At 49.5% G+C, this 27,451-nt stretch overlaps 1 protein-coding gene across 1 annotated transcript in view; it reads right to left on the bottom strand.

Moving 5' to 3' along the window:
- Positions 1 to 250: 250 nt before the first annotated feature.
- The window catches only part of LOC147097354 (AT-rich interactive domain-containing protein 3B-like), a 302,108-nt gene continuing 274,907 nt past the window's right edge, over positions 251 to 27,451 (bottom strand). Inside the window, exons 8-10 of the mRNA XM_085972262.1 lie at positions 23,835 to 24,086; positions 6,584 to 6,673; positions 251 to 2,090 (exon numbers count right to left, since the gene is read on the bottom strand). Of these exons, the coding sequence (XP_085828388.1) occupies positions 1,951 to 2,090; positions 6,584 to 6,673; positions 23,835 to 24,086 (482 nt within the window). The 3' untranslated portion in view covers positions 251 to 1,950. The remainder of the gene's footprint in view (positions 2,091 to 6,583; positions 6,674 to 23,834; positions 24,087 to 27,451) is intronic.

Below are 27,451 nucleotides of genomic sequence, written 5' to 3'. Positions count from 1 at the left end.
CAACCCCCCGTCCCCAGCCTCTCCTCCACCCCCTTAAAAAAGACAAAAATGTAAAAAAAAAACTGTAGCGCCCCCTGTTGGCCCAGAGGTTAAGTGCACTGGTTAACGTGGAGCTGAGCCACACAGATGAGGTAGGCCCCACGGTCAATCTAGGGCCTGCAGTAAGCTAGCCGTTCTCAGCCGGGTTGGCTACAATTAGCCTCAGCAACCCCCTCCCCCCTGACCCACTCCCCTCCCCCCATCACCACGGGCTAGGCAGGGTTCCTCATGCTGATCGCTATCTAGTGACGCATAGAAACATAGAAGATAGGAGCAGGAGTAGGCCATTCGGCCCCTCGAGCCAGTTCCGCCATTTAATGAGATCATGGCTGATCATCCAAATTCAGTACCCTGTCCCTGCCTTCGCTCCATATCCCTTGATCCCTTTAGCCTTAAGAAATATATCTAACTCCTGGCGGACGTATTGGGTGGGGAAGAAAGTCCCGCATTTCTATAGCACCTTTCACAACCTCAGGACATCCCAAAGCGCTTCACAGCCAATGAAGTACTTTTTGAAGTGTTGTAATGTAGGAAACGCGGCAGCCAATTTGTGCACAGCAAGCTCCCACAAACAGCATCGTGATAGTAACCAGATCATCTGTTTGTTGAGGGATAAATATTGGCCAGAACACAGGCGAGAACTCCCTTTCTCTTCTTCAAAATAGTGTCGCGGGATCTTTTACGTCCACCTGGGAGTGCAGACGGGGCCTCGGTTTAACATCTCATCCGAAAGACGGTACCTCCGACAGTGCAGCGCTCCCTCAGCGCTGCACTGGGAGTGCCAGCATAGATTTTGTGCTTATGTTTCGTGGCAGTGGGTCTTGAACCCACAACCTCCTGACTCAGAGGGGAGAGTGCCACCCACTGGGCCACTGGCTGACACCTGAAAGGTGCGGGCAGGATTGGCTGCTGGTGTGATCGGTGGATTAGTCTGCTGACACTCAGTACGTAGGCTAACATGCTTGGCTGTGGAATTGGAGGGCAGCGTTGTGCGTGGACCCATAGCCCAGAGAGAGGCAAGTACCCAACATCCCTCTAACAGTTACGCAGTGAGTTGTCGCAATTTAAGGACACCACCTTTAACCTTCACAGTGACTCCCTATGAATTAATGAGCGAAATTACAATAAAAGCTTCTCCTTTTTAGAGGTATTCACGGTTGCATTTTTAAGAAGTTGCTGAACCTTATGAGTGGAGTGAGGAATGACCATAAATAACGTGGCCTCAATCCCTTTTGACTTTTGAATAGTTGCCACAAGCCAACAAAAGGGACACCGTCACTTTAAGGTAAAGTCAAGTAGAATTAAATCACACATATAATTGGCTGCATATTTATATAATATATTAAAAATCTTGCGTCTGCATGCACCTCCAATCAGCTTTATTATTAATTCTTGTGTCCACATTTATAATGGAAACTGGCCATGTAAACGTGTCACGCTGCAATTACACCCTCCTACCAGTGGTGGCACTACAGCTCCTCCACTGGCAGGAGGGCGTAATTACAGAGTGACAAACTGACAGAGTCTGTTCCTGTTGTAAATGCGGATGTATAAATTTGTAACGGATATATAAAAATAAGGACAGTATGTATGACTTTAAAATGGGGAGTGAGATACATCTGCACTCCCAGGTCCAATTAACCCTTGCCCTCTGACCCGCCCCGTTCACCTGAAGACGACACTTGGGTTTTGACCACCCCACTCTGTGCAACACAAGAGATCGGCCATATATTCTAAAAAAATGAATTGTCACATAGGTTCCTTGAGCTGAAAAGATCTGTGCAATCCTTTTCTGGTTTTTTTTTTTTTTTGCATTTTCCGCTTTCTTCTTTTTCGTAATTCCCTGCCCTTATTCTAGAAAAATACAATCGGGACGAGTCCATTGGCTGACGCAGTGGCGGAGGCCCGCCCTCAGGGGGAGCCGCTGGTGGAGGGCTCGGCGGAGGCGGGGCCCTTGACGGAGGTAGGACTGGATGTGCTCTGTGAGCCTGAGGTGTTGCTGCTGGGTCCTGCGATCACATGCACAGCTGGTCTCTGAGCGAACAGCACTCCTGTGCAGGGGGAGGGGGGGAAAGAATAAGGAGATTTCTTTTTTTTTTAAACGCAAGGGAAAATTACAAGATCTAACTAAAAGAATGAAAGAAAGAACCCGCATTTCTATAGCGCCTTTCACGACCTCAGTCAATGAAGCACTCGTTTTTTGGAGTGCTGTCACTGATGTAAGGCAGGAAACGCGACACCATATTGCGCACAGCAAGCTCCCACAAACAGCAATGTGATATTGACCAGATCATCTGTTTTAGTGATGTTGAGTGAGGGATAAATATTGGCCCCAGGACACCGGGGAGAACTCCCCCTGCTCTTCTTCGAAATAGTGGCCACAGGATCCTTTACGTCCACCCGAGAGGGCAGACGGAGTCTCGGTTTAACGTCTCACCCGAAAGACGGCACCTCCGACAGTGCAGCCCTCCCTCGGCACTGCACAAGACTTTGTGCTTGGGTCTCTGGGGTGGGGGCTATGAAACCACAACCTTCTGACTCAGAGGCATGGGTTCTACCCACTGAGCCACAGCTGACACCTTGACCGGTACGACAGTGACATAAAGTAGCTATCTAACTAAAAGAACGAGAGAAAGAAAGAACTCACATTTCTACATGAAGCGCTTTACAGCCAACGAAGCCGAAATGGCTGCGATTAGCCTCAGCACCCTCCACCCCAGCTGTTCCCCCCCACCGCCCCCCCACCCCTCCCGCCCGCAAAACCTCAGACTAGGCAGGGGGGAAAAAAAAGTCAATCTTCCTGCTCCTGTCGCTATCTAGTGATATGTTGGGTGTGAAAGAAAGACTTGCATTTATATAGCGACTTTCACGACCTCAGGACGTCTCAAAGCGCTTTACAGCCAATGAAGCACTTTTTTTTCCGAAGTGTAGTAACTGCTGTAATGTAGGAAAACGCGGCAGCCAATTTGCACACAGCAAGCTCCCACAAACAGCAATGTGGTAGTGACCAGATGATCTGGTTTGTAGTGATGTTGGTTGAGGGTAATGCTCCCGCCTAGCTGCGCGGTCACGCAGGCAGCTTGCCGCTTTCTCAATGGGTCGCCCAGTCCCTTAAAAGCACCCAAAAAAAAAATTAGAGGGGAACATTGGTTGAGGGATAAGTATCGACCAGGACACCGGGGAGAACTCCCTTGCTCTTACTTTGAATAATGCCATGGGATCCTTTACATCCACCTGAGAGGGCAGACAGGGCCTCGGTTTAACACCTCATTTGAAAGTTGACACCTCCGACAGTGCAGTGTTTCCTCAGTACTGTACTGGGAGTGCCAGATTAAATTGTGCGCTCGAGTCTCTGGAGTGGGACTTGAACCCACAACCTTCTGGTATCAAGAGGCGAGAGTGCTGCCCACTGAGCCACAGCTGACACAATGCCAGCTTTTTTTGACAGTTCTGTTTTCCCATCCGTACAGGGTCCAGTGCCGAGCGCGAGCTCAGCAACGCGAACTCATGGAATTTTTTGCTCCTGGTTTTATTACTCTTCGCCCTTTTTGTGTCACTGCGCTCAACCAGCCGAGGCGGGAGTGGAAAGTGAGGAAGCTTCCTTCTCGCCCTCACTCCCTTCTGTTCCGGCGACTCGTGCATGGTAAAACCGTGCAAGGCCAATAAACTATTGCCTGCCGGCAGTGCTGCGATCGGGACTTGGAGTATTCGCTTACCATCGGCGATTTGGCAGGGACTCAGCGAAACTGGACGGGCGCGGCCGGATCTACTTTCTCCTGGCACCGACGGACCGATGGGCAGCGGGAGCGGCTTTGGGTTGGTACCATCGCCCACTCACCAGCAGTCCATTCGCTCCCCGCCATCACCCCATTGCCGATGTAAAAATCGGTTGTAAGAGTTCAGTTGGCTTTCTGGCTCGATTCTTCTTTTATTTTTTGACAGCATTGCCCATTTTAAACAGAGTTTTGGAAGCAAAAAAAAAGGGCATTGGTGTAACAGCAGGAAATCAGGCCCAGCAGAATTCAAAATGTGCACAGTGCGATCCCGGCGGGCGCACCTGCAGGTGTTTTGCCGACAAAACCATGGCCCCCCCACCCCCTCAATGGCTCCACAACCAACAGCAGCAGCCCCAGAGTTTTAGATACTTTAAAGGAAGCCAATGGCTTGCTTCTTACCAGGGTTGCCAACTTTAGTTGGATATATTCCTGGAGTTTGCACCACGTGACTCCCAACTGCCCCACCCCCAGTCAAACAGCCTTCCCCCCCCCACCCCCCGCCCCATAACATAAAATATCAAAGTGTTCAAAGAAAATTTAAAAAATAATTATTTTTTCAATGCCCCTATGATTGTTCTCCTGAGTGGCTTACAGCAGCGTCCAGGGGATTGATCTTTATAACTCTTTTCTCTAGAAAAGAGAAGACTGAGAGGCGACCTAATAGAGGTCTTGGAAGATTATGAAGGGGTTTGATAGGGGAGGTGCAGAGAAAACGTTACCCCTTGAGGGAGAGACTAAAACTCGGGGTCAGAAGCAATATTCCCTGCTATGAATCCCTGCTATGAAGAAAGACTCATGAAATAACACTGGACGGCCAGCTGGTGGCGCCGTCCAAGGAGTATAAATACTCGGGCGTGGGCCCAGCTTTCCAGGGACATTTTGTAAGACAGGAACTAGTGAAGTACAACTAGACCTCCATGTTCTGAAACAAGTTGATTAAAGCCTTGCTTTATACTCAAGCCAAGTGCGTAGTGAGTTTTATTACGCCATTCCCTTTAAGCCACGTAGCGCTCTGGACCTCCCGTGCAGCTGGCTCACTGGCTTTTCAATGGGGAAAAACCGGGCCTGTGTGGTATTTTGAAGAGGCCTCGCACCCAAAAAAAAATTAACGGGTTATTGGTCATAAATATATATCAGATAGTCACCAATAAATCCACTAGGGAATTCAAGAGGGACTTCTTTACCCAGAGAGTGGTGAGAATGTGGAACTCGCTACCACAGGGAGTGCTTGAGGTGAATAGCATTGCTGCATTTAAGAACATAAGAAATAAGAGGAGTCGGCCATACGGCCCCTCGAGCCTGCTCCGCCATTCAATAAGATCATGGCTGATCATCGACCTCAACTCCACTTTCCTGCCCGATCTCCATATTCCTTGATTCCCCTAGAGTCCAAAAATCTATCGATCTCAGCCTTGAATATACTCAAATGCTCAGCATCCACAGCCCTCTGGGGCAGAGAATTCCAAAGATTCACAACCCTCTGAGTGAAGAAATTCCTCCTCATCTCAGTCTTAAATGGCCGACCCCTTATCCTGAGACTATGCCCCCTGGTTCTAGACTCTCCAGCCAGGGGGGGAAACAGCCTCTCAGCATCTACCCTGTCAATCCCCCCCCCTCAGAATCTTTAAGACGAAGCTAGATAAACACATGAGGGAGAAAGGAGTTGAAGGATATGCTGATAGGGTGAGATGAAGAGGGGTGGGAGGAGGCTCGAGTGGAGCATAAACACCGGCACGGACCAGTTGGGCCGAATGGCCTGTTTCTGTGCTGCACATTCCATGTCATTCCTGGAAACGCCAGGACAATACTGGAAGGTAGACAAGCCTACTTCTTGCCCAGATTTCTTCCGCGTCGAATTCTTCAGGCTCCCGCCAAATTTTGGAGAGGCTCTCTCACTGATTTCAATACTTAAAGGGTGGGCATCTCTTGCTATTTATTTGTGGGACTAACCTTTAAGTCTCTCCAGTTATGGGCGGGCCTTGTGGTCTCTGTTCTGACAGAAAACCTCCAGTTTACTGCACCGGGGGCACTGGGTCCCTTGTGCGAGCTCCTGACTCCTAGCGTTGCAGCTCAGAGTTGCCGACCATCCAGGCTTGCCCTGGAGTCTTCAGGAATGAAAGATTAAGCTTCAGGACGTTGCTGGGAGGCGTATTAAAATAAAATTGTCTTTTAAAAAAAATCTTTGAACACTTTTGTTTATTAATTATGGGGGGGGGAGGTGGGTGGGAAAGGCTGTTTGATTGACAGTCAAGAATCATCCAATCGGCTGACCGAGAGCCTGTTTGCTTTCCAATAGGCCGGGAGCAGGCGAGGCGCCGTGAGGATGGACGTGTTCGGTGGCCAATTGCAGGAGTGCAGAGGTTGGAGGTGAGAGGTCAAAGTGATGAACCCTCCAGGAATACGACCCACCAGAGTTGGCAACTACCTCCCCAGGCAGACAAACGCACCAGCGACACTGTCCCGGGTATGGGGAGTCGAACAGGTTGCCTGGGGTCGGGGAGCTGGGATTCTCCCACCGGATTGGGAAACATGTGAAGTATACAATAAATAAGTCTGCAATAAACGCTCTAATCCCCGGCTGCGCCCTTCGCAATTGCAAAGAGATAAAACAGGCCAGTTTCATTTAGAAACCCAAATTCCACAGACCTGCTAACCACATATTGCTTATTAAGCTCATTCCTTCTGAGCCAGGTGTGGCTGACGGGTCTACTTTGTGACCTTTCACCTTCGACCTGCCAGAATACGGATAAGAGGAGTCAGCACCTTACCTGTATAGAGAGTGCCATTAATCTCAATCGACATATTGATGCTGCTGATACCATTCGTCGACAAGTTCAAAGCGAGTTCCTGTCGATCATCTGCAAGAGAACAAAGGGGAGGGGAGTGGAGGGGTGGGGTGGGGCGGGGGGCAGGGAGAAAGCAGAGAGACAGGGGATGAGCGGACACATCTCGTGAGTGTCAGCCATCATAGAATGGCAAAGACCCGTATCGTTTATGTCTGAAGTGCGACCAGTGTAAAATCAAAGCGAACAATTGGAAAAGAAATGTCCACTTTCCCGCAGGCTTTTCCTTTTAACGTGTGGGAATTTCAGACTCATCGAATACGGCAGACTTTCCATTCTGGTCAACTAGTTTTGGCATCAAGCACTCCCAAGCATGGTTAGATTGGGCACCCCATCCACCACCTTAAACATTCACTCCCTCCACCACTGGCGTACCGTGGCTGCAGTGTGTACCATCTACAAGATGCACTGCAGCAACTCGCCAAGGTTTCTTCGGCAGCACCTCCCAAACCCACGACCTCTACCACCTAGAAGGACAAGGGCAGCGGGCGCGCGGGAACACCACCACCTCCAAGTTCCCCTCCAAGTCACACACCATCCTGACTTGGAAATATATCGGCCGTTCCTTCATCGTCGCTGGGTCAAAATCCTGGAACTCGCTCCCTAACAGCACTGTGGGAGCACCTTCACCACATGGACTGCAGCGGTTCAAGAAGGCGGCTCACCACCAACCTTCTCAAGGGCAACTAGGGATGGGCAATAAATGCTGGCCTTGCCAGCGACACCCACATCCCGTGAACTAATAAAAAAACCATGCAGAGTGAAAGTGCCCCTACTTGCTCCCGACATTGTGTCTTAGCCCGTGCTCACCAACCTCAAGAGTCCAGCCTCTACTGTAGCTCCGTGACATCAACCTCAAGAGTCCAGCCCCTACTGTAGCTCCGTGACATCAACCTCAAGAGTCCAGCCCCTACTGTAGCTCCGTGACATCAACCTCAAGAGTCCAGCCCCTACTGTAGCTCCGTGACATCAACCTCAAGAGTCCAGCCCCTACTGTAGCTCTGTGACATTTAACCATTTCCTACACTGACCATTCTGGGGCCAATATCGGCCTCAAACACACGCAGATTTGGAACGTCATTAAGGCTCAAATCGCAGCAACCCCTCATGGCCTGGTGGCACCAAAGACCCTCCAGGACCTCACCCACATGGCCATTCTTCACGGGTGAGCCACGAGAGCGGGCATCAGTAGGCTATTCGACCACAGACAGCATCACAGTAGAGCTCGGTCCTGTCCTCTCTCGATGTACGCATGCACACACATGTACAGATGCGCATGCATGTACATGCACACATGTACACGCATATACACACACACACACACACATATCCAGCAGAGATGGCTGAATGTAATCCAGAGTGGGAACTTTGGTTGATTTTCTCCTTCCTAGTCCAGAGACGCTGGTCTCAGTCATACTGCCCCGGCTCCTGCCTTGTCTGAGATCAGTGCAAAGCAAGGATCGAATCTTGGGACATTCCTGTCCTGTACAGCTCAGTTCCAACACTCGGTAGTGCCCTTAGCAACTGAACCAGCTGTGAGTGCAGAATTGATTTTTGAAAGTGATTCCAATCATAGAACAATACAGCACAGGAGGAGGCCATTCGGCCCATCGTACCTGTGCCGGCTCTTTCAAAGAGTGATCCAATTATTCCTACTCCTCCTGCTCTTTCCCCATAGCCCTGTAAATTTTTTCTCTTCAAGTATTTATCAAACTCCCTTCTGAAAGTTATTATTGAATCTGCTTCCACTGCCCTTTCAGACAGCGCATTCCAGATCACAACAACTCGCTGTGTACATTTTATTCCCCTTATGTCTCCTCTAACGTTAATGAGGAATCAGTGTCTGGCTAATGAAAAATAAGATTTCTTAGGAAAAGTCCTTTTAAGTGACAGTCACACACCTAACCGTTTGAACTGTGCATGAATGAGAGGGTTTAAAGAACTCTTTCCCATGACTTGTGCTTCACAAACTCGCCACAGGCCGGCGCCAAACCCTCACTCCAACCCCGACTATCAGCTGGGCTTTTAGCTTCGACACTGAACGGGACATCACACCGGCTCCAGTGACACTCAGTCACTCATCACAGGTTGGTTCCCTCACTGCCATTAAAAGGCAGCACCGCCACAACAACAACTGGCATTTATATACTGCCTTTAACCTCATAAAACGTCCTAAGGCGCTTCACAGGAGCGATTATCAAACAAAATTTGATACCGAGCCTCATAAGGAGATCTTAGGGCAGGTGACCAAAAGCTTGGTCAAAGAGGGAGGTTTTAAGGAGCGTCTTAAAGGAGGAAAGAGACGTAGAGAGGTTTAGAAAGAAAGACTTGCATTTCTATAGCGCCTATCACGACCACCGGACATCTCAAAGCGCTTTACAGCCAATGAAGTACTTTTGAAGTGTAGTCACTGTTGGAATGTGGGAAACGCGGCAGACAATTTGCGCACAGCAAGCTCCCACAAACAGCAATGTGATAATGACCAGATAATCTGTTTTTAGTGATGTTGGTTGAGGGATAAATATTGGCCCCAGGACACCAGGGATAACTCCCCGGCTCTTCTTCGAAATAGTGCCGCGGGATCTTTTACGTCCACCCTAGAGAGCAGACGGGGGCCTCGGTTTAACATCTCATCCAAAAGACGGCACCTCCGACAGTGCAGCATTCATAGAAACATAGAAGATAGGAGCAGGAGTAGGCCATTCGGCCCCTCGAGCCTGCTCTGCCATTTAATGAGATCATGGCTGATCATCCAAGCTCAGTACCCTGTCCCTGCTTTCTCCCCATATCCCTTGATCCCTTTAGCCTTAAGAAATATATCCAACTCCTTCTTGAATATATTTAATGAATTGGCCTCAACTGTCTTCTGTGGTAGAGAATTCCACAGGTTCACCACTCTCTGGGTGAAGAAATTCCTCCTCATCTCTGTCCTAAATGGCTTACCCCTTATCTTTAGACTGTGACCCCTGGTTCTGGACTCCCCCACCATCGGGAACATCCTTCCTGCATCTAGTCTGTCTAGTCCTGTTAGAATTTTATAAGTTTCAATGAGATCCCCTCTCATTCTTCTAAACTCCAGCGAATATAAGCCCAATCGACCCAATCTCTCCTCATACGTCATTCCTGCCATCCCAGGTATCAGCCTGGTCAATCTTTGCTGCACTCCTTCCATGGCAAGATCGTCCTTCCTCAGGTAAGGCGACCAAAACTGCATACAATACTCAAGGTGTGGTCTCGCCAAGGCCCTGTACAACTGCAGCAAGACATCCTTGTTCCTGTACTCAAACCCTCTCGCTACGAAGGCCAACATACCATTTGCCTTCTTAACCGCCTGCTGCACCTGCATGCTTACCTTCAGCGACTGGTGCACAAGGACGCCCAGGTCTCGTTGCACTTCCCCTTCTCCCAATCTATTGCCATTCAGATAATAATCTGCCTTCCTGTTTTTGTCACCAAAGTGGATAACCTCGCATTTATCCACATTATACTGCATCTGCCATGCATCTGCCCAATCACCCAACCTGTCCAAATCATACTGGAGTTCCCTCAGTACTGCACTGGGAGCGTCAGCCCAGCTTTATGTGCTCAAGTCCCTGGAGTGGGACTTGAAACCCACAACCTTCTGACTCAGAGGCGAGAGTGCTGCCCACTGAGCCACGGCTGACACTGGGAGGGAATTCCAGAGGGAGGGAATTCCAGAGCTTCGGGCCTCGGCAGCTGAAGGCACGGCCGCCAACAGTGGAGCGATGGAAATCGGGGATGAGCAAGAGGCCAGAATTGGAGGAGAATGAGGGGGAGGAGAAACAGCTGGAGCACCTCAAAGGTAAGTAAATGTTGTGCAAAGGGAGAGCATGGAAGGGAGAGACCTGCGTTAAATGGTTTACTGGAGCAGCACAAAGGAAAGTTCTGGGTCTTGCAAGATCTAACAGCAGGTTACAACGATATTTATTTAAATTTTCTCCCCTCCTTCCCTGACATCGCTGATTTGTATCGGAGTTACAGTTCGATGAATGTCAGTCCTTGTGGCCATTTGTTGGTAGACAGTGAGTATCAGTGGGCTATTTAACCATGCATGGCTTCACAGCGGTACCACACCCTGTCATCCCCTCACCTGGCATATCCCCCGTCCAGCGGGATTCAACAGGTAGTGATCAGGGGGCTGTTTATCCTCTCGAGTGGAGGCCCCACTGTTGGAGATCAATCTTGGATCGGCATTGATTCCGAGACTTCCCCGGTGTGTGTGTGTGTGTGTGAGAGGAGCAGCGAGGGTCCCGCCGAGCAGTGCGTGGAACCTCGAAGTTAACGACACAATAAACCCGCCCAATCCGGCCTCATACTGCATGGGGTCAGCAGCAGTGGTGTGACATAAAAGAACAAAGTGGCTGGTCTTTGCCTGTACAGGAAGCATTTAAGCTCTGTGATGCGAGACTAGGTGACTTTAAACTGCTGCACACGCTTAGGGCAGGATTTTCATTGTGCCGTGGAGTCGGGATTGGAGGCATGGCGGGGGGGGGGGTTAAAATCCCAAAATCAGGGGTCCCGACCCCATCCTGCACCCAAACCCGCCTCCATGCCAGTTTCAAAGGAGGCGGGTACCCGCCCCGCACTGGGACCCGCCTCCCCGAGACGGGAAGGGATTAGTGCCAGTTAACTGCCTGTTAACAGACAGTTAACAGGTAGTTTTTAGCTTAATCCCGATTTTGAAGGTTGAAGTGTGGGATTCCCGACGGCTCCAAACCACGCCAAGTTAGAGGAGGCGGGCCGTCGGGTTGAAGGACTTGGAGGGGTCGAGATGTCGGTGTTCAGGTGAGTGATGTGTGCATGAGTGCAAAGGTAAGTGTGTTTGGTGTGTCTAAATTGATTAAAGAAGTGTAAATTACCTTTTCAGCCTTCCTTCCTTTAGGTTCGGGGAGTCCCTCATCTAACCGGCACCGAAAGCAGAATGGCTGCGAACTGTCAAAAGTGACAGCCTGCAGCTTTCTGTGCAGGAGAGATTTCTAATTGAGTCTGTGGAGAAGGACTCAGGCTAGAAGTAAGCCCGTTAGTGTTTGACAGCTTCAAACAGCTGTGAAACACTGATATTTCATCTGTCAAAAGCTCTTGACAGATGAAATATCAATCTGTGACGTCACCTGTTGCCGGGTGGCCCTTAATTGGGCGGGCTCAACAAAGTCAATCAAGTTAAAATCGCGTGGATTGGCCGCATCTCAATGGAGGCGGGACTACAACCCCGAAAGTTGTAGTCCCGCCTCCTACCCAACTCCTGAGTTAAGTTCCTGCCCTTAGGGTTCCCATAACTTTGGTTTAATTCATTCTCAGGGTGTGGGCATCACTGGCAAGGCTGGCATTTATTGCCCATCCCGAACTTGCCCTGAGAAGGTGGCTGAGTGGTTTACTATCGTAAGAACATAAGAATTAGGAGCAGGAGTCGCCCTCAAACCTGGCACTAAGCTCATGGTCTACAGAGCAGCAGTGATACCTGCCCTCCTGTATGCCTCAGAGACATGGACCATGTGCAGCAGGCACCTCAAAGCACTGGAGAGGTACCACCAACGCTGCCTTTGCAAGATCCTGCAAATCCGTTGGCAGGATAGGCGCACCAACGTCAGTTCTCGCTCAGGCCAACATCCCCAGCATCGAAGCTTTGACCACGCTCAATCAGCTCTGATGGACGGGCCACATCATCCGCATGCCCGATACGAGACTCCCGAAACAAACGCTCTACTCGGAGCTCCGGCACGGCAAGAGAGCCCCAGTTGGGCAGAGGAAACGCTTCAAGGGCACCCTCAAAGCCTCTTTGAAAAAGTGAAACATCCCCACCGACACCTGGGAATCCCTGGCCCAAGACCGCACAAAGTGGAGGAGAAGCATCCGGGAAGGCACCGAACACCTCGAATCTCTTCGCCGGGAGCAAGCGGAAGCCAAGCGCAAGCAGCGGAAGGAGCGCACGTCAACCCAAGCACCCCACCCACCCGCCCCTTCAACCACCGTCTGCCCCACCTGTGACAGAGACTGTAGGTCCCACATTGGACTCATCAGTCACCTGAGAACTCATTTTTAATGTGGAAGCAAGCCATCCTCGGTTCCGAGGGACTGCCTAAGAAGAAGAAGATACAGAAAAGGGCCAGTGGCACCTGTGGAACTGTATCGCAAAATAAAGAGAACCGCACCTTCGGAAAGCAAGGGGAGCAATTTGGAAAGGGAAACAAAAATATAATCCTCCCCCCCCCCACTCAAAACAAATGCAGGTGTGCAAAAGGCAACGATTGCTTCTCAATAGCCAAAGGCAAACAAGCTGTCTCTCCAGCTTCAGATAACAGCTGGCTGGATCTGCAATCGATTTTATGACCCGGTTCTGCTGGAGCATCAGCCTTGCTTGGCCTGAAGGGCACAGGAGGTGTTGGCAATACGCCTTTCAATTGACAACTAAATTACATTCATTCAAAAACGGCCCCACCTTGAAGTCTTCTGGGTGCCCCTTCTAATCACAGCTCATGCAATGCAGCGACCCTTTAAACCACCATTGGGTCACAGGCCTGGACGTAGATGAAGGCGAGTGTGTAATACGTGGGTCCGGAGCAAGTCTTGTTCCGAGGTCAATCATCAAATTTCCCACATTACAACAGTGGCTACACTTCAAAAGTACTTCATTGGCTGGAAAGCGCTTTGGGACGCCCTGAGGTGGTGAGAGGCGCTATAGAAATGTATTTTTCTTTCTATCTCTCTTTCTCTCGTTATGCACGCACGGTATCTTCCAGCGGTGACAGCACGTGAGCGGCCTGCGCGGGGCCTGCCGATTGATGTGCGGCCGCGCACCTTGCGGGGAACATAGCAGCAAAATACTGCGGATGCCAGAAATCTGAAATAACAACAGAAAATGCTGGAAACACTCAGCAGGTCAGGCAGCATTGAGGAGAAAGAAATAGAGTTAACGGGGGCTAAATTCAGTTGTTTTGCGCCTCCCGTTAGTGCCCTAAGAGGGCGCAAATCAACTAGTGCCTGGGCGCGGCGCCGCTAACGCCTCCCGCGAAATTCAGCGGGAGGTTAGCTGCAGCGCTAACTGTTAGTGTCCCGGCTGTAATATTGGGTGGCGCCCAATGACTTACCGCCGGACACTATGTCCGCCGGGGTCAGGGGGTCCTACCTACGGCCGGGGCGGCGCTAGTTAAAGGGGAGGTGGCGGGCGGCCATTTTTGTTGCTGGCCGCCTGCCAGCACCCGCCCCCGTTAAGCCCCCCCCCCACCCGCAGGGTGCCGGCTGCTCTCCGTGAGCCCGGCACTCCTCTTGAGTGTCTGGGCTCGTATGCCGGCACTCCCGATCCTCGGTGGTCCAGCTGGGCGCCGGGACGCACTGCACCAGGCCCCTCCCCTTTAAGAAGGAGAGGAAGGCCTGCAGTACCGCGGCACGTAGCGCCACGATATTGGCTCACAGCGCCCCAAGAGGGATGCGGGGCGCTTCCAGTAGCGGCCCTCCTCCCTCTCAGGGTGCTACCTGGGAAAATCGGCCGCGGGGACACTAACTTTTTCGGGACGCTAAAACATTTCGGATCGAGGACCCTTCGTCAGAACTGGAAAAGGTTAGAGAAGAGAGATATCCCCCTTAGGGGGAACATTGCTCCTCCTATATTCCAATTAGCCTCAGTGCTGCTGGGTTAGGCTGTGGAGGGGGGGTGGAGGGGGGGGAGAGAGTAGGCCAAGGTCCCCACCCACCCTGATTGTTATCCATGGACTCTTGCTGGAAAGTGTCACTCTGGACATTGGCCGAGGACAGGACTAGGCTCAGCAGTGAGGCCCGCCACAGGAGAATAGCCTGCGTACACTGCCTGGGGTCCGACATAGAGAACGGCTGGTGGGGTCAGCCGAGGAAGGGAGGCAGGCACATACGAGGCGGCAGTCCATCGAAAAACAGCGGCTTACGGAGGAGGGGAGGAAGTTGGTGAGGAAGTCAAACAGATTAGAAAATAAGAAAGAAGACAGTAGCTATACCGCGCCTTTCACAACCTCGGACATCCCAAAGCACTTTACAGCCAATGAAGTACTTTTGAAGTGAAGTCACTGTTGTAATGTAGGAAACGTGGCAGTTAATTTGAACACAGCAAGGTCCCACAAACAGCAATGTGATAATGACCAGATAATCTGTTCTCGGGGGCTAGTTGAGGGAAAAATATTGGCCAGGACACTGGGGTGAACGCCCCTGTTCTTCTTCGAAATAGTGGCCGTGGGATCTTTTACATCCACCTGAGAGAGCAGACGGGGGCCTCGGTTTAACGTCTCATCTGAAAGACGGCACCTCCGACAGCGCAGCACTGGCGTGTCAGCCTAGAATTTTGTGCTCAAGTCTCTGGAGTGGGATTTTGAACCCACAACCTTCTGACTCAGAGGCGAGGGTGCTACCCACCGAGCCACGGCTGACACAGGCCCCAAAGACGGTCCCCGCGCAGTTTCATGGGGGCAGCCACCTTGGTCGCAACTGAACGGGAATCGCTCGGGAAATCTTCTGGCTCGCAGTCAGTCTGACCTCCCTGACAGCACCATCAGCTAGAAGTCTCAAGCTGATAAAAGGTTATTAAATTACAGCTGTAATAAGGCAATTAAACAAAACCTTTGGACAGCAGCCAGCAGCAATACAAGGTCACAATTTCCCCATTAGGTATTTTTGTACAACAACACAACAACTTGCATTTATATAGCGCCTTTGACCTGGTAAAGCTCCTAAAATATATTTTTAAATGGAATCCTACTTTCCATTGACTTTCTTTCCTTGTTTTCGGGACGTGGGTGACTCTGACTAGGCCGCATTTACTGCCCAACCTCAGTTGCCGTGACGACCGAGTGGCTTACTAGGCCGCTGGGGCCGAACTGGGCAAAGGAGGCAGGTTCCCCTTCCCCGAGGAGCATTGATTAGTGAACCAATCGGGTTTGGACGACAATCCGGCAGCTTCCGTGGTCATTTCATTCTTGGTGCCAGCCCATAAACCACCATATTTATTGAATTCAATTTCGCAGCTTGCCACAGCAGAAGCTTCATTACTAAATCCAAATCGGGCTGCCGTGGTGGGGCTCCGATGGAATTTTAACCGGCTCCTGTTGCGGCCACCACTATAGGCAAACGTGTCGGGAAGCCAGTGACGTCCGCTAAGGTAAGTTAAAAAAAGATTTCCTTGTGAGGTCCGGAGTAGCATTTATATAGAACCTTAAACATAGTAAAACATCCCAAGGCGCTTCACAGGAGCGATTATCAAACAAAATTTGAAACCGAGCCACATGAGATATTAGGACAGGGGACAAAAATGCTTGATCAAAGAGTTAGGCTTTAAGGAAAATCTTAAAGGAGGAGAGAGAGGCGGAGAGGTTTAGGGAGGGAATTCCAGCATTTAAGGGCCCAGGCAGCTGAAGGCACGGCCGCCAAAGGTGGAGTGATTAAAATCAGGGGTACGCAAGAGGCCAAAATTGGAGGAGCACGGCGATCTCGGAGGAGCGTGGCCATGGAGGCATCTGAACACAAGGATGAGCGCTCCCATCGTTTGGTGGGGGTTCTCCCGGGTCCTGGGTTTTCCCCCCCTCTCTCCCCAGCCGCGAGACCCTCCCCTCCTGGACTGACCTTACTGACCCAGCAGCTGCCTTCTGATGCCAACGGGCCACCTCACCTTTGTCCCGCTCTCCCCGCCGGCAACGGACGGTCAGCTGACCGGCGGGGATTTAAACAAAGCACGGATAGTTAAAATCTGCCGGGCAACCGGCTCAACCCTGCCCCCCACCTCCCCCACCCACCAAATGCGGGAACGCCATCTGTTCCCACCGGGAGTTTAAAGTCACCCCTTTGGTTTCTACCTTTGAGGTTTTCAATTTTTTTTTATTCGTTCACGGGATGTGGGCGTCGCTGGCAAGGCCAGTATTTATTGACCATCCTTAATGGCCCTTCAGAAGGTGGTGGTGAGCCACCTTCTTGACAACTGAGTGTCTTGCTAGGCCATTTCAGAGGGCAGTTAAGATCAACCACATTGCTGTGAGTCTGGAGTCACATATAGGCCAGACCGGGTAATGGCGGCAGATTTCCTTCCCTAAAGGACATCAGTGAACCAGATGGGTTTTTACGACAATCCGGTAATTTCATGGTCACCATCACTGATACAGTTCCAGATTAATTTAATTTAATTTAATTTAAATTCCCCAGCTGCCGTGGTGGGGTCTGAACTCACGTCTCTTGGATGGTTAGTCCAGGCCTCTGGATTACCAGTCCAGTAACATTACCACTGTAATTTATCATAGAACGATACAACACTGAAGGAGGCCATTCAGCCCATCGTGGCGGTGCTGACTCTCTGGAAGAGCTATCCAATTAGTCCCACTCCCTTGACAATAAGAGGACTGGGAAGCCCCAGTCAGATTATAGAGACAACGAATTGGATTAAAAACCTACCGCGTTCACTGGCTGGCTCCATTTCGTCCGGAGGCTGCAGCTGCTACAAACCTAAGACACTGAGCACCGAGACTGAGAGAGACCGCAGAATAATTGTCTGTTTTAATCCACTTTATGCTGAATCATACGACTAACAGTCACCGAGATTACATCAAATACTATCTACAGGGACCCCAGTCCTTTATCTTCGGAAGGCTGCACATTCTCAATTGTCTTTTAATGTTACTGGCCTCCCCTCCCCTCCACCCCGGCTGTGGCCAGGCCACAAACCGTCTGTTCATTCGAGGCTCCACTAATAATCTCGACTGAACGAGTTGGTCCCTGGTGAGGTGCTGACAATCTTGCCTCCATTTCTGTAACTGCGTGTTTCCCACTCCCATTCTTTTTGGTTCCATTTCTGTTCCTCATACACGTCCTCTCGTTGCTGACTGTCCCCGTCTCCAAATTTCTTCACTCCTTCTCTCTCGCTTTTTCGATTATTCTTTCCTTCCCTCCATCCCCTGTATGTTTACTACTGTCTCTGTACGCCTCTCACGCACTTCCTCTCCTGGTTGCTCTCTCTCAATGACTCTCTCCCCCTCTCGCAATCTCTCTCCCCCTCTCACTGTCTCTTTCTCTCATTGTCTCTCTCTCTCTCAATATCTGTCTCTCTCAATGTCTCTCCCCTCTCTCTCCCCCTCCCGCTGTCTCTCTCCTCCCTCTCTAAATGTCTCTCTCCTCTCTCTCTCTCAATGTCTCTCTCTCTCTCTCTCAATGTCTCCCTCTCTCTCAATGTCTCTCTCTCTCAATGTCTCTCTCTTTCTCTCAATATCTGTCTCTCTAAATGTCTCTCTCCTCTTTCTCTCCCCCTCTCTCTCAATGTCTCCCTCTCTCTCAATGTCTCTCTCTCTCTCTCAATGTCTCTCTCTTTCTCTCAATGTCTCTCTCTCTCAATGTCTCTCTCTTTCTCTCAATATCTGTCTCTCTAAATGTCTCTCTCCTCTCTCTCTCCCCCTCTCTCTCTCAATGTCTCTCTCTCTCTCTCAATGTCTCTCTCTCAATGTCTCTCTCTCTCTCTCAATGTCTCCCTCTCAATGTCTCTCTCTCTCTCTCAATGTCTCCCTCTCTCTCAATGTCTCTCTCTCTCAATGTCTCTCTCTTTCTCTCAATATCTGTCTCTCTAAATGTCTCTCTCCTCTCTCTCTCCCCCCTCTCTCAATGTCTCTCTCTCTCTCTCAATGTCTCTCTCTCTCTCAATGTCTCCCTCTCAATGTCTCTCAGTTCAGTTCAGTTCAGTTCAAATGCTTTATTGGCATGAAAGTTTACAGAGAACCATATTGCCAAAGCTTACATTGCAAAAAGGTACAGTTTTCCAACATTCTGTAGGTGTCAATCGATTTGACATTTGTTGGGTATATACAATATTACTTTTAAACAATATTAATTTTAAACAGTCTTTCTACTTCATTTGGTACGTTCAATATTAATTTTAAACAGTCTTACTTTTAAACAGTCCTCAGGTTGTGACATGTTGTTACATATTTAGCCCCAAGGTATGGTCTGTCTCCTTCTCCTAGGACTAATCTCAATTTTGACAGATCATCCAATTCCTTGAAATCTGGGGTTGTTTGGCTTAGCTTGTTGAATAATATGTTTCTTGATGTGTTGAATTTTTCGCATTTTAGGAGGAAATGCATTTCTGTTTCAACCTCGCCAGCCAGACATTGATCGCATATTCTATTCTCTCTAGGCTGCCAGGATTTCTTGTATCTGCCTTTTTCAATTTCCAGTTGGTGGTCGCTTAGTCTGTACCTGGTGAGGGTCTGTCTCTGTTTTGTGTCTCTGATGGTCGTGAGGTAGTCTGCCAGTTTATATTCTCTTTTTAGGGCCCGGTAACATTCTAATCTGCTTTGGCTTTCGGTTATTTTGTTCCAATGTTCCAGGTAGGTTTCTTTGCATTTTTTAATGATTTGGTTCACTCGGATTGGTGTTTGGACGGCTGTGTTGGTCTGGGGCTGGTCAGGGTCCGGCTGAGTACTTAATTTCAGTAGCAGCTGACTCAGGGGACTCTTTTCTGGGTTTAGCTCTTGGGTCTGAAAGGCTTTGAAATGAAGGGTGTCTGGGGAGCTAGATTTGAGGTGATTTAGGAAGTTTAGTGCTCGTTTTTGGATGTTTATTATCAGTGGGTATCTGCCTAGTTCGGCTCTGCATGCATTTGTTGGCGTTTTTCTTTGGGTGCGAAGGATGCTTCGGCAGAATTCTGCATGTAGGGCTTCTATTGTGTGTTTTTCCCATTTAGTGTAGCTTTGGTGATTTAGCGGGCCCCATACTTCACTACCGTACAGTGCAATGGGCAGGATTATGCTGTCAAAAATTTTGAGCCAGATTTTGATTGGGATTTGGATGTTGTAGAATTTTCTTTTTATTGCATATAGGGCTCTTCGGGCTTTTTCTTTTAGTGCATTCACTGCTATGCTGAAGCTCCCTGATGCTGTAATAGTTAGACCAAGGTAGGTGTAGCTCATAGTGTGTCCTATAGTGGTATCACTGAGGGTAAACTGGTATTTGTTTTCCTGACATCTGGGTCTTTTCTGAAAAATCATGATGTTGGTTTTCTTTAGATTTACTGTTAGAGCCCAATTTTGGCAGTATTTGTCGAGTAGGTCTAGTTGTTGCTGTAATCCCTGTTCTGTGGGAGACAGCAGAACCAGGTCGTCCGCATAGAACAGGGACTTCACTTCTCCATCCAGGAGACGGAGACCTGGTGACTCGCTTTGCTCCAGCATGTCTGCTAATTCATTTATGTATATGTTGAACAGGGTCGGGCTCAAATTGCAGCCCTGCCGGACGCCTCTTCTCTGGGTGAAGAAATCGGTGCGTTTGTCTCCAATTTTGACCCCGCATTTGTTTTTCAGATACATTGATTTAATAAGGTCATAGACTTTGCCCCCTATTCCACACTGAAGAAGTTTATAATAGAGCCCTTCGTGCCATATAGAGTCAAAGGCTTTCTTGAAGTCGATGAAACAGGCGAATATTTTCCCATTTTTTGTTTGGTGTTTATGTTTTTCAATGAGGGTGTGAAGGGTATAGATATGGTCGGCGGTGCGGTGTTTTGGAAGAAAGCCTATTTGGTTTTTTCTGAGGATATTATGTTTGTTAAGAAAATCAAGTAATCTACTATTTAGAATACTGCAGAATAACTTCCCTAGACAACTGTTGACACAGATGCCGCGGTAGTTATTTGGGTCTGATTTGTTTCCACTTTTATATATGGGGGAGATTAGTCCTTGGCACCAGATATCGGGAAAACAGCCTGAGCGTAATATGATGTTGAATAGTTTGAGTATCGCACCCTGCATCTCCATATTGCTGAACTTTAGCATTTCATTTTTGATGTTGTCTGGGCCACAGGCTTTCTTTAGGTGGAGAGATTTTGTTTTTGTGGCCAGTTCTTTCCGTGTGATTGGGGAGTCTAGAGGGTTTTGGTTGTCTTTAATTGTTGCTTCTAATGTGTGGAGTTTTTCTGTGACCTGATGTTGACTTGTGTTTGTTTTGTTTTTTGGGATGTCTTTGTAGAGGTTTTCAAAATGTGTTCTCCAGATGTCGCCATCTTGGATTGGTAATGCTTGCAATTGTGTTGTACTCAGGTTATTCCACATTTCCCAGAATTGTTTTGGATTGGTGGAGTTTTCAATTTCTTCGAGTATTTTGTGGGTATAGTTTTGTGTTTTGTTCCTAATGGTGTGTTTATATCTTTTGAGGGTTTCGTTGTATCTAGTACGTAGGTCCGGGTTGTTTGGTTGCCGATGCTTTTGGTTTGATATTTTTCTCAGGTCTTTTCTGGCATTTTTGCATTCGTGGTCAAACCATTTCATATTTTTATTTTGTCTTTTGTGATGCTTCCTCTTCTGTTTCACGAGGTCGGCTTTTACAGCTGCCTCATGGAAGATCATATTTATATCCTCTATGGCCGTGTTTACACCATCTCTGGTGATCTCATATAGATTTTCTTTAAATTTTGAAATTTTACTTGTGAGATCAGGTGAATTTAGTGCTGTGATGAATTTATCTCCACTGTCTGGGGCCCATCTGTATGTCTGGTTTATTTTATGTAGCTTACTGTGTTCTTTTTTTGTGTCTGTAGTTTGGGCAGAAAGTTTAAGGTACACATTTATTTGGTTATGGTCTGAGAGGGGGGATTGCTGCCTGACAGTGAATGCGTTGATATCGCAGGGGTCCAGGTCAGTGATTGTATAGTCCACCACACTAGACCCAAGAGTTGAGGAGTATGTGAGTCTCCCTAGGGAGTCCCCTCTAAACCTACCATTAACTATGTACAGGCCTAAGGCTCGGCAGAGTTGCACTACCTCCCTACCGCTTTTATTTATTTCACGATCAAGGTTGTTCCGATTTGCGATGGCTGGTGTGACATCTAAAGGGGTCTGGCCAAACACATGGTTGTTTCCCTGTGGGTCTATGAAGTCAGGTTCACAACCAGTCCTTGCATTTAGGTCCCCACATATTATCACCTTTCCTTGGGCCTGGAAATGGCTGATTTCCATGTGGAGAGTATCAAATAACTCTCTCTCTCTCTCAATGTCTCCCTCTCTCTCAATGTCTCTCTCTCAATGTCTCTCTCTTTCTCTCAATATCTGTCTCTCTAAATGTCTCTCTCCTCTCTCTCTCCCCCTCTCTCTCAATGTCTCTCTCCTCTCTCTCCCCCTCTCACTGTCTCTCTCTCCTCCCTCTCTTAATGTCTGTCTCTCTCTCTCTCTCAATGCCTCTCAATGTCTCTCTCTCAATGTCTCTCTCTCTCTCAATGTCTCCCTCTCTCTCAATGTCTCCCTCTCTCAATGTCTCTCTCTCTCTCTCAATGTCTCTCTCTCTCTCTCAATGTCTCCCTCTCTCTCAATGTCTCTCTCTCTCTCAATCTTTCCCTCTCTCTATGTATCTCTCTCCCTCACTTCTCTTGATGTCTCTCTCTCTCCCCCTCTCAATGTATCTCTCTCAATGTCTCTCTCCCCTGCTCTCCCCCTCTCTCAATGCCTCTCCCCCTCTCCTTTACCCGGTGTGTCGCTCTCACTGTATTTCCGTCCTATGTGTATTTCTGTCATCTTGCATGAGATTGGAAACCAAGCAGAGGTTGACCCTCTGATAGTTGCAGAACTCTCCCTAACTCTCTCTGGGAGGGTGTAGGTTACCTTACTATATCTATGTGTAGCAGGCTGTGCCCCCGCAAGTCCCCTGCCCCAGAGTGCAGGCTCCGGATCTCTCTCCTTCTCTTTTCCGGGCTAGGAGGGAGCAAGAATGGAGGGTAAGGGGTCGGATCAGGACCAGGAGGGAGTAAGAATCAGAAATCAGGGGTTAGGAAGGAGTGAGCAGGGAGGCTTCAGCCTTGGCGGAGGTGAGGAATTTACGGAATATTATTGAAATGGTGAGAAACTATTAAATGTTGGTGTTCAGAGAGATTTGGGTGTCCTTGTAAAGGAAACAAAAAAGTTAGCTTGCAGGTACAGCGAGCAATTAGGAAGGCAAATGGTATGTTGGCCTTTATTGCAAGGGGATTGGAGTACAAGGGTAAGGCTTACTACAACTGTACAGGGCTTTGGTGAGACACCCCCTGGAGTACTGTGCACAGTTTGGGTCTCCTTATCTGAGGAAAGATATACTTGCCACAGAGATGGTGCAGCGAAGGTTCACTAGATTGACTCCTGGGATGAGAGGGCTGTCCTATGATGAGAGATTGTGTAGAATGGGCCTTTACTCTCTGGAGTTTAGAAGCATGAGCGGTGATCTCATTGAAACATATAAAAAGGGGGATTGACAGGGTCGATGCTGAGAGGCTGTTTCCCCCTGGCTGGAGAGCCTAGAACTAGGGGCCATAGTCTCAGGATAAGGGGTCGGCCATTTCAGACTGAGATGAGGAGGAATTTCTTCACTCAGAGGGTTGTGAATCTTTGGAATTCTCCACCCCAGAGGGCTGTGGACGCTGAGTCGTTGAGTATATTCAAGGCTGAGATCGATAGATTTTTGGACTCTCGGGGAATCAAGGGATATGGAGATCGGGCGGGAAAGTGGAGTTGAGATCGAAGATCAGCCATGATCTCATTGAGTGGCGGAGCAGGCTCGAGGGGCCGTATGGCCGACCCCTGCTCCTAATTCTTATGTTCTTAAAAACAGGTCACACACGCACAATCTATTGCTATGATACTGGGCCATAACGAAACCTCAATTCCCCGTTCTGTGCTGCTGTAACTGATCTCAGGCAGGGCAGGAGGAGATCAAGTAGAGAATGTCCTCGGTAGCCGAGTAGCCTGCCGACGCTCTCCGTCGAGGCTGACTAGGCCAAGTTCCCGGACTATTGCTACTCTCAGGCACAAGCTAGAGATTGAATTGTGTCACACTAAAAACCGTCGGCACGGAACACACAGCACAACAGTCGCTTCCATTAGAGCATGGCGCGAACAGTAATGGTGGGGGGGGTGGAACATTTATTGGGGGGCATAAATTGGCGTTGGGGGAGGGGTTAACGCAAAACGGGAGAAAGCAAATCAGCTGTCGTCTTTCAGAGCAGAGGTGAAACCGAGGCCCAGTCTCCATGGGCAACGGGCTGCCGATTGGCTATCGTCCTCTTGGCACCACCACCTCCTCCAAGACACCCACTTTGCTTTTAGTGGAACTCCCGGGTTGGTGTCGACAAATTGGGATTAGCCCCCCCCCCCCTGCCCGGGGGTGGGGGCAGGGGGCCAACGCCCCTCGAAACAGGCCCTCTCACCTTTCCCGTTGATTTTGATGCTCATCGGCACGTGGGTGGCCATGGCGAAGAGGTTGTGCTGCAGGGCCTGCTGCATCAGGCGCTGCTGCTCCTCGGCCAATCTGGCCATCCTCTTCTCGGGCGGCTCCCCGCTCTCCAGCTTCTCCTTCAGCTGCTCCAGAGTGATGGCCTGGGCGGCGGACTGGTGGCCCCCCAGGGCCAGTGGGATGTGGATCCGGCTTGGCGTCAGAGAGCAGGCCGCGGCGGCGTCTTCTGAGGGGGGGGGGGGGGTGGGTGGGTGGGGAGGTGGAAACAAAAACAGACACAGGGTAAGAGTTAGCCCACCATTAATTACACAGCAGCATTAAAGTGTGGGCCGTGGCTCAGTGGGCAGCGCCCTCGCCTCTGCGTCAGGAAGTTGTGAGTTCACGTTCCACTCCAGGGACTTGAGCACAAAAATCTAGGCTGACGCTCCCAGCGCAGTGCTGAGGGAGTGCTGCACTGTCGGAGGTGCCGTCTTTCGGATGAGACGTTAAACCGAGGCCCTGTCTGCTTATGTTCTTAAAAACAGGTCACACACACACAATCTATTGCTATGATACTGGGCCATAACAATTCCTCGTTCTGTACTGATCTCAGGCAGGGCAGGAGGAGATCAAGTGGAGATCGTCCTCGGTAGTCGAGTAGTCTGCTGATGCTCTCTGTCGAGGCTGACCAGGCCAAGTCCCCGGACCATGCTACTCTCAGGCACAAGTTAGAGATTGAATTTTGTCACACTAAAAAGAAGAGCAGGGGAGTTATTGTAATTGCAAGGAGTCCTGAGGCTAATATTTATCCCTCAACCAACATCACTGAAACAGATGATCTGGTCATTATCACATTGCTGTTTGTGGGAGCTTGCTGTGCGCAAATTGGCTGCGGCGTTTCCCACATTACAACAGTGACTACACTCCAAAAAGTACTTCATTGGCTGTAAAGTGCTTTGGGACGGCCTGAGGTTGTGAAAGGCGCTATAGAAATGCAAGTATTTCTTTGAGTTGAAAGGGTCAGATGTCATCAAGTAGTATGAACTTACATTTGTATAGCACCTTTCATATCCTCGGCACGTCTCATGACACGTTACAGCCAGTAACTACATTCTGAAGTGTAGTCATTCTTATTACTTTGGCAAACACAGTGGCCAATTTACACAAAGCAAGATCCCACGACCAGCATTGAGATAAATTAGCAGATAATCTGTTTTAGTGATGTTGGTTGAGGGATAAATATTGGCCCCAGGACACCGGGGAGAACTCCCCTAGCTCTTCTTCAAAATAGGTCCACCTGAGAGGGCAGACGGGGCCTCGGTTTAACAGCTCATCCGAAAGACGGCACCTCCGACAGTGCAGCACTCCCTCAGCACTGCTCCGGAGTGTCGAATAGGTCCTCCCGGCACGGGGCGTGCACTCACAACCTTCTGACTGAAGTGTGTGTGTGCGACCACTGAACCAATACATCGGAGCTAGTGCTCCCCCAGTGGCGCTGCTGGTTATAGCAGTAAGCAGCTGAGACGAGTCAAGGTTGTAGCTTCAAAAATAACAACAGAAAAAGCTGGAAAAACTCAGCAGGCCAGGCAACATCCGTGGAGAGAGAAACAGAGTCAACAGTTCAGGTCGAAACCCTTCTTCAGAACTGCAAGAAGGATTTCGACCTGAAACGTTGACGCTGTTTCTCTCTCCACGGATGCTGCCCCTGGCCTGCTGAGTTTTTCCAGCTTTTCCTGTTGTTATTTCAGATTTCCAGCATCCGCAGTATTTTGCTATCGTATTGTAGCTTCAAAACCTTGGCATGGACTGAGTTACCCGCTCTCAGCTAAGGCGTTGCTGGACTGGGAGCCAATGTAGTTCAGTGAGCGAGTGGGTATCGGCAGGCTATTTGCTCAAAGGAGAAATCGCAGTCAAACCAGATCCTGTTCCAACAACCACAACTTGCATTTATATAGCGCCTTTAACGTAGTAAAACGTCACAAGGCGCTTCACAGGAGTGTTATAAGACAAAATTTGACACGAGCCACATAAGGAGATATTAGGGCAGATGTTTTAAGGAGCATCTTAAAGGAGGAGAGAGAGGTAGAGAGGCGGAGAGGTTTAGGGAGGGAATTCCAGAGCTTGGGGCCCAGGCAGCTGAAAGCACGGCTGCCATGGTAGAGCGATTAAAATCAGGGATGCTAAAGAGGCCAGAATTAGAGATCTCGGAGGGTTGTGGGGCTGGAGGAGATTACAGAGATAGGGACGGGCGGGGGCCATGGAGGGATTTGAAAACAAGGATGAGAATTTTAAAATCGAGGCGTTGCTTAACCGGGATCCAATGTAGGTCAGTGAGCACAGGGGGTGATGGGCGAACGGGACTTGGTGCGCGTTAGGACACGGGCAGCCGAGTTTTGGATGACCTCAAGTTTAAGGAGGGTAGGACGTGAGAGGCCAGCCAGGAGTGCGTTGGAATAGGCAAGTCAAGTCTCGAGGTAACAAAGACATGGTTCCAGCAGGCCAGACTGGGAATTGTAACGAAGACCAATGGCGGTGCCTCTACTGCTGCCTCTCTCGCTCTCTTAGGCAGTCCCTTGGAACCGAGGATGACTTGCTTCCACATTAAAAATGAGTTCGCAGGTGACTGATGAGTCCAATGCGGGACCTGCAGTCTCTGTCACAGGTGGGGCAGACGGTGGTTGAAGGGGCGGGTGGGGTGGGGTGCTTGGGAGCAGTACGGCATTCCGGTCTTTCGCTGTTGGGGTTGTCCATGAGGGTCCTGACGCTCCAGGTCCCGAACTTCATTTTAAAGGGGTGGAAGATGCCTGTGCGTGAATTCTTTTAACGTGGGGTGGCCGTTGCACACCAGCTACCACACGGGCTTGACAGAGCAAGGTCTTGGTCCAGTGGCAAGGGGATCCAAGACGATTGGAGACCAGGCTCTGCTACAACGGCCTAGCACACACTACCCACTGAACCACAGCAAGGAGTGCGACCCACTGAACCACTGCTGACAGTCAATCATAATAGAAGTATAGAATGAATGACATCTGTGCGCCCTGCTCCAATTATTCCCGCACCCTCTAGCCCCGCTTGAGTTACCTTTTGACTCCTCATATGTAAGGCCACAGGAGATTGACTCGTCTGTTATGAAATATGGGTACAATAGCTTAATGGTTCTGGACCAGGAACCCAGAGGTCAGGAATTCAAATGTCACCATGACAAACTGTGAAACTGATCCCAACTCAGTACACAGGCCAGGGACTGAAGCTGGAACAGTCTTGTATGTCGGTATTGGTTCAGGATCACACTTGGCGCGGCACTTACATATTGCGCCACTGGGGGAGCTCACGAACCAGCCTAGTGGCCCATTCCTGCTCTCAGTGCTACAGACGGTGATCTCACCTGGAACCGGGGTGGAAAGGAGCAACACATTTGATCAGATAGAAAGGATTGCAAAAGAACGGAAGATAAAAAGGAAACTAAAGAGGGATTAGGGGGGATTATCTGAGAGATCAAAGAGAAGTACAGCAGTAATTGATCTGCAACTGCTTGTGAAACCCACTTAGGCCAGGTGTGAAAAATATGTTGGATAGCAAAATACTGCAGATGCTGGAAATCCGAAATAACAA

This window comes from Somniosus microcephalus, chromosome 32 (assembly GCF_052327205.1).
Source record: "Somniosus microcephalus isolate GS21.2 chromosome 32, FLI_Smic_1.0, whole genome shotgun sequence".
Taxonomy (NCBI): domain Eukaryota; kingdom Metazoa; phylum Chordata; class Chondrichthyes; order Squaliformes; family Somniosidae; genus Somniosus; species Somniosus microcephalus.
The sequence above is the reverse complement of the archived record's forward strand: the minus strand, read 5'-3'. Positions and strand labels throughout refer to the sequence as shown.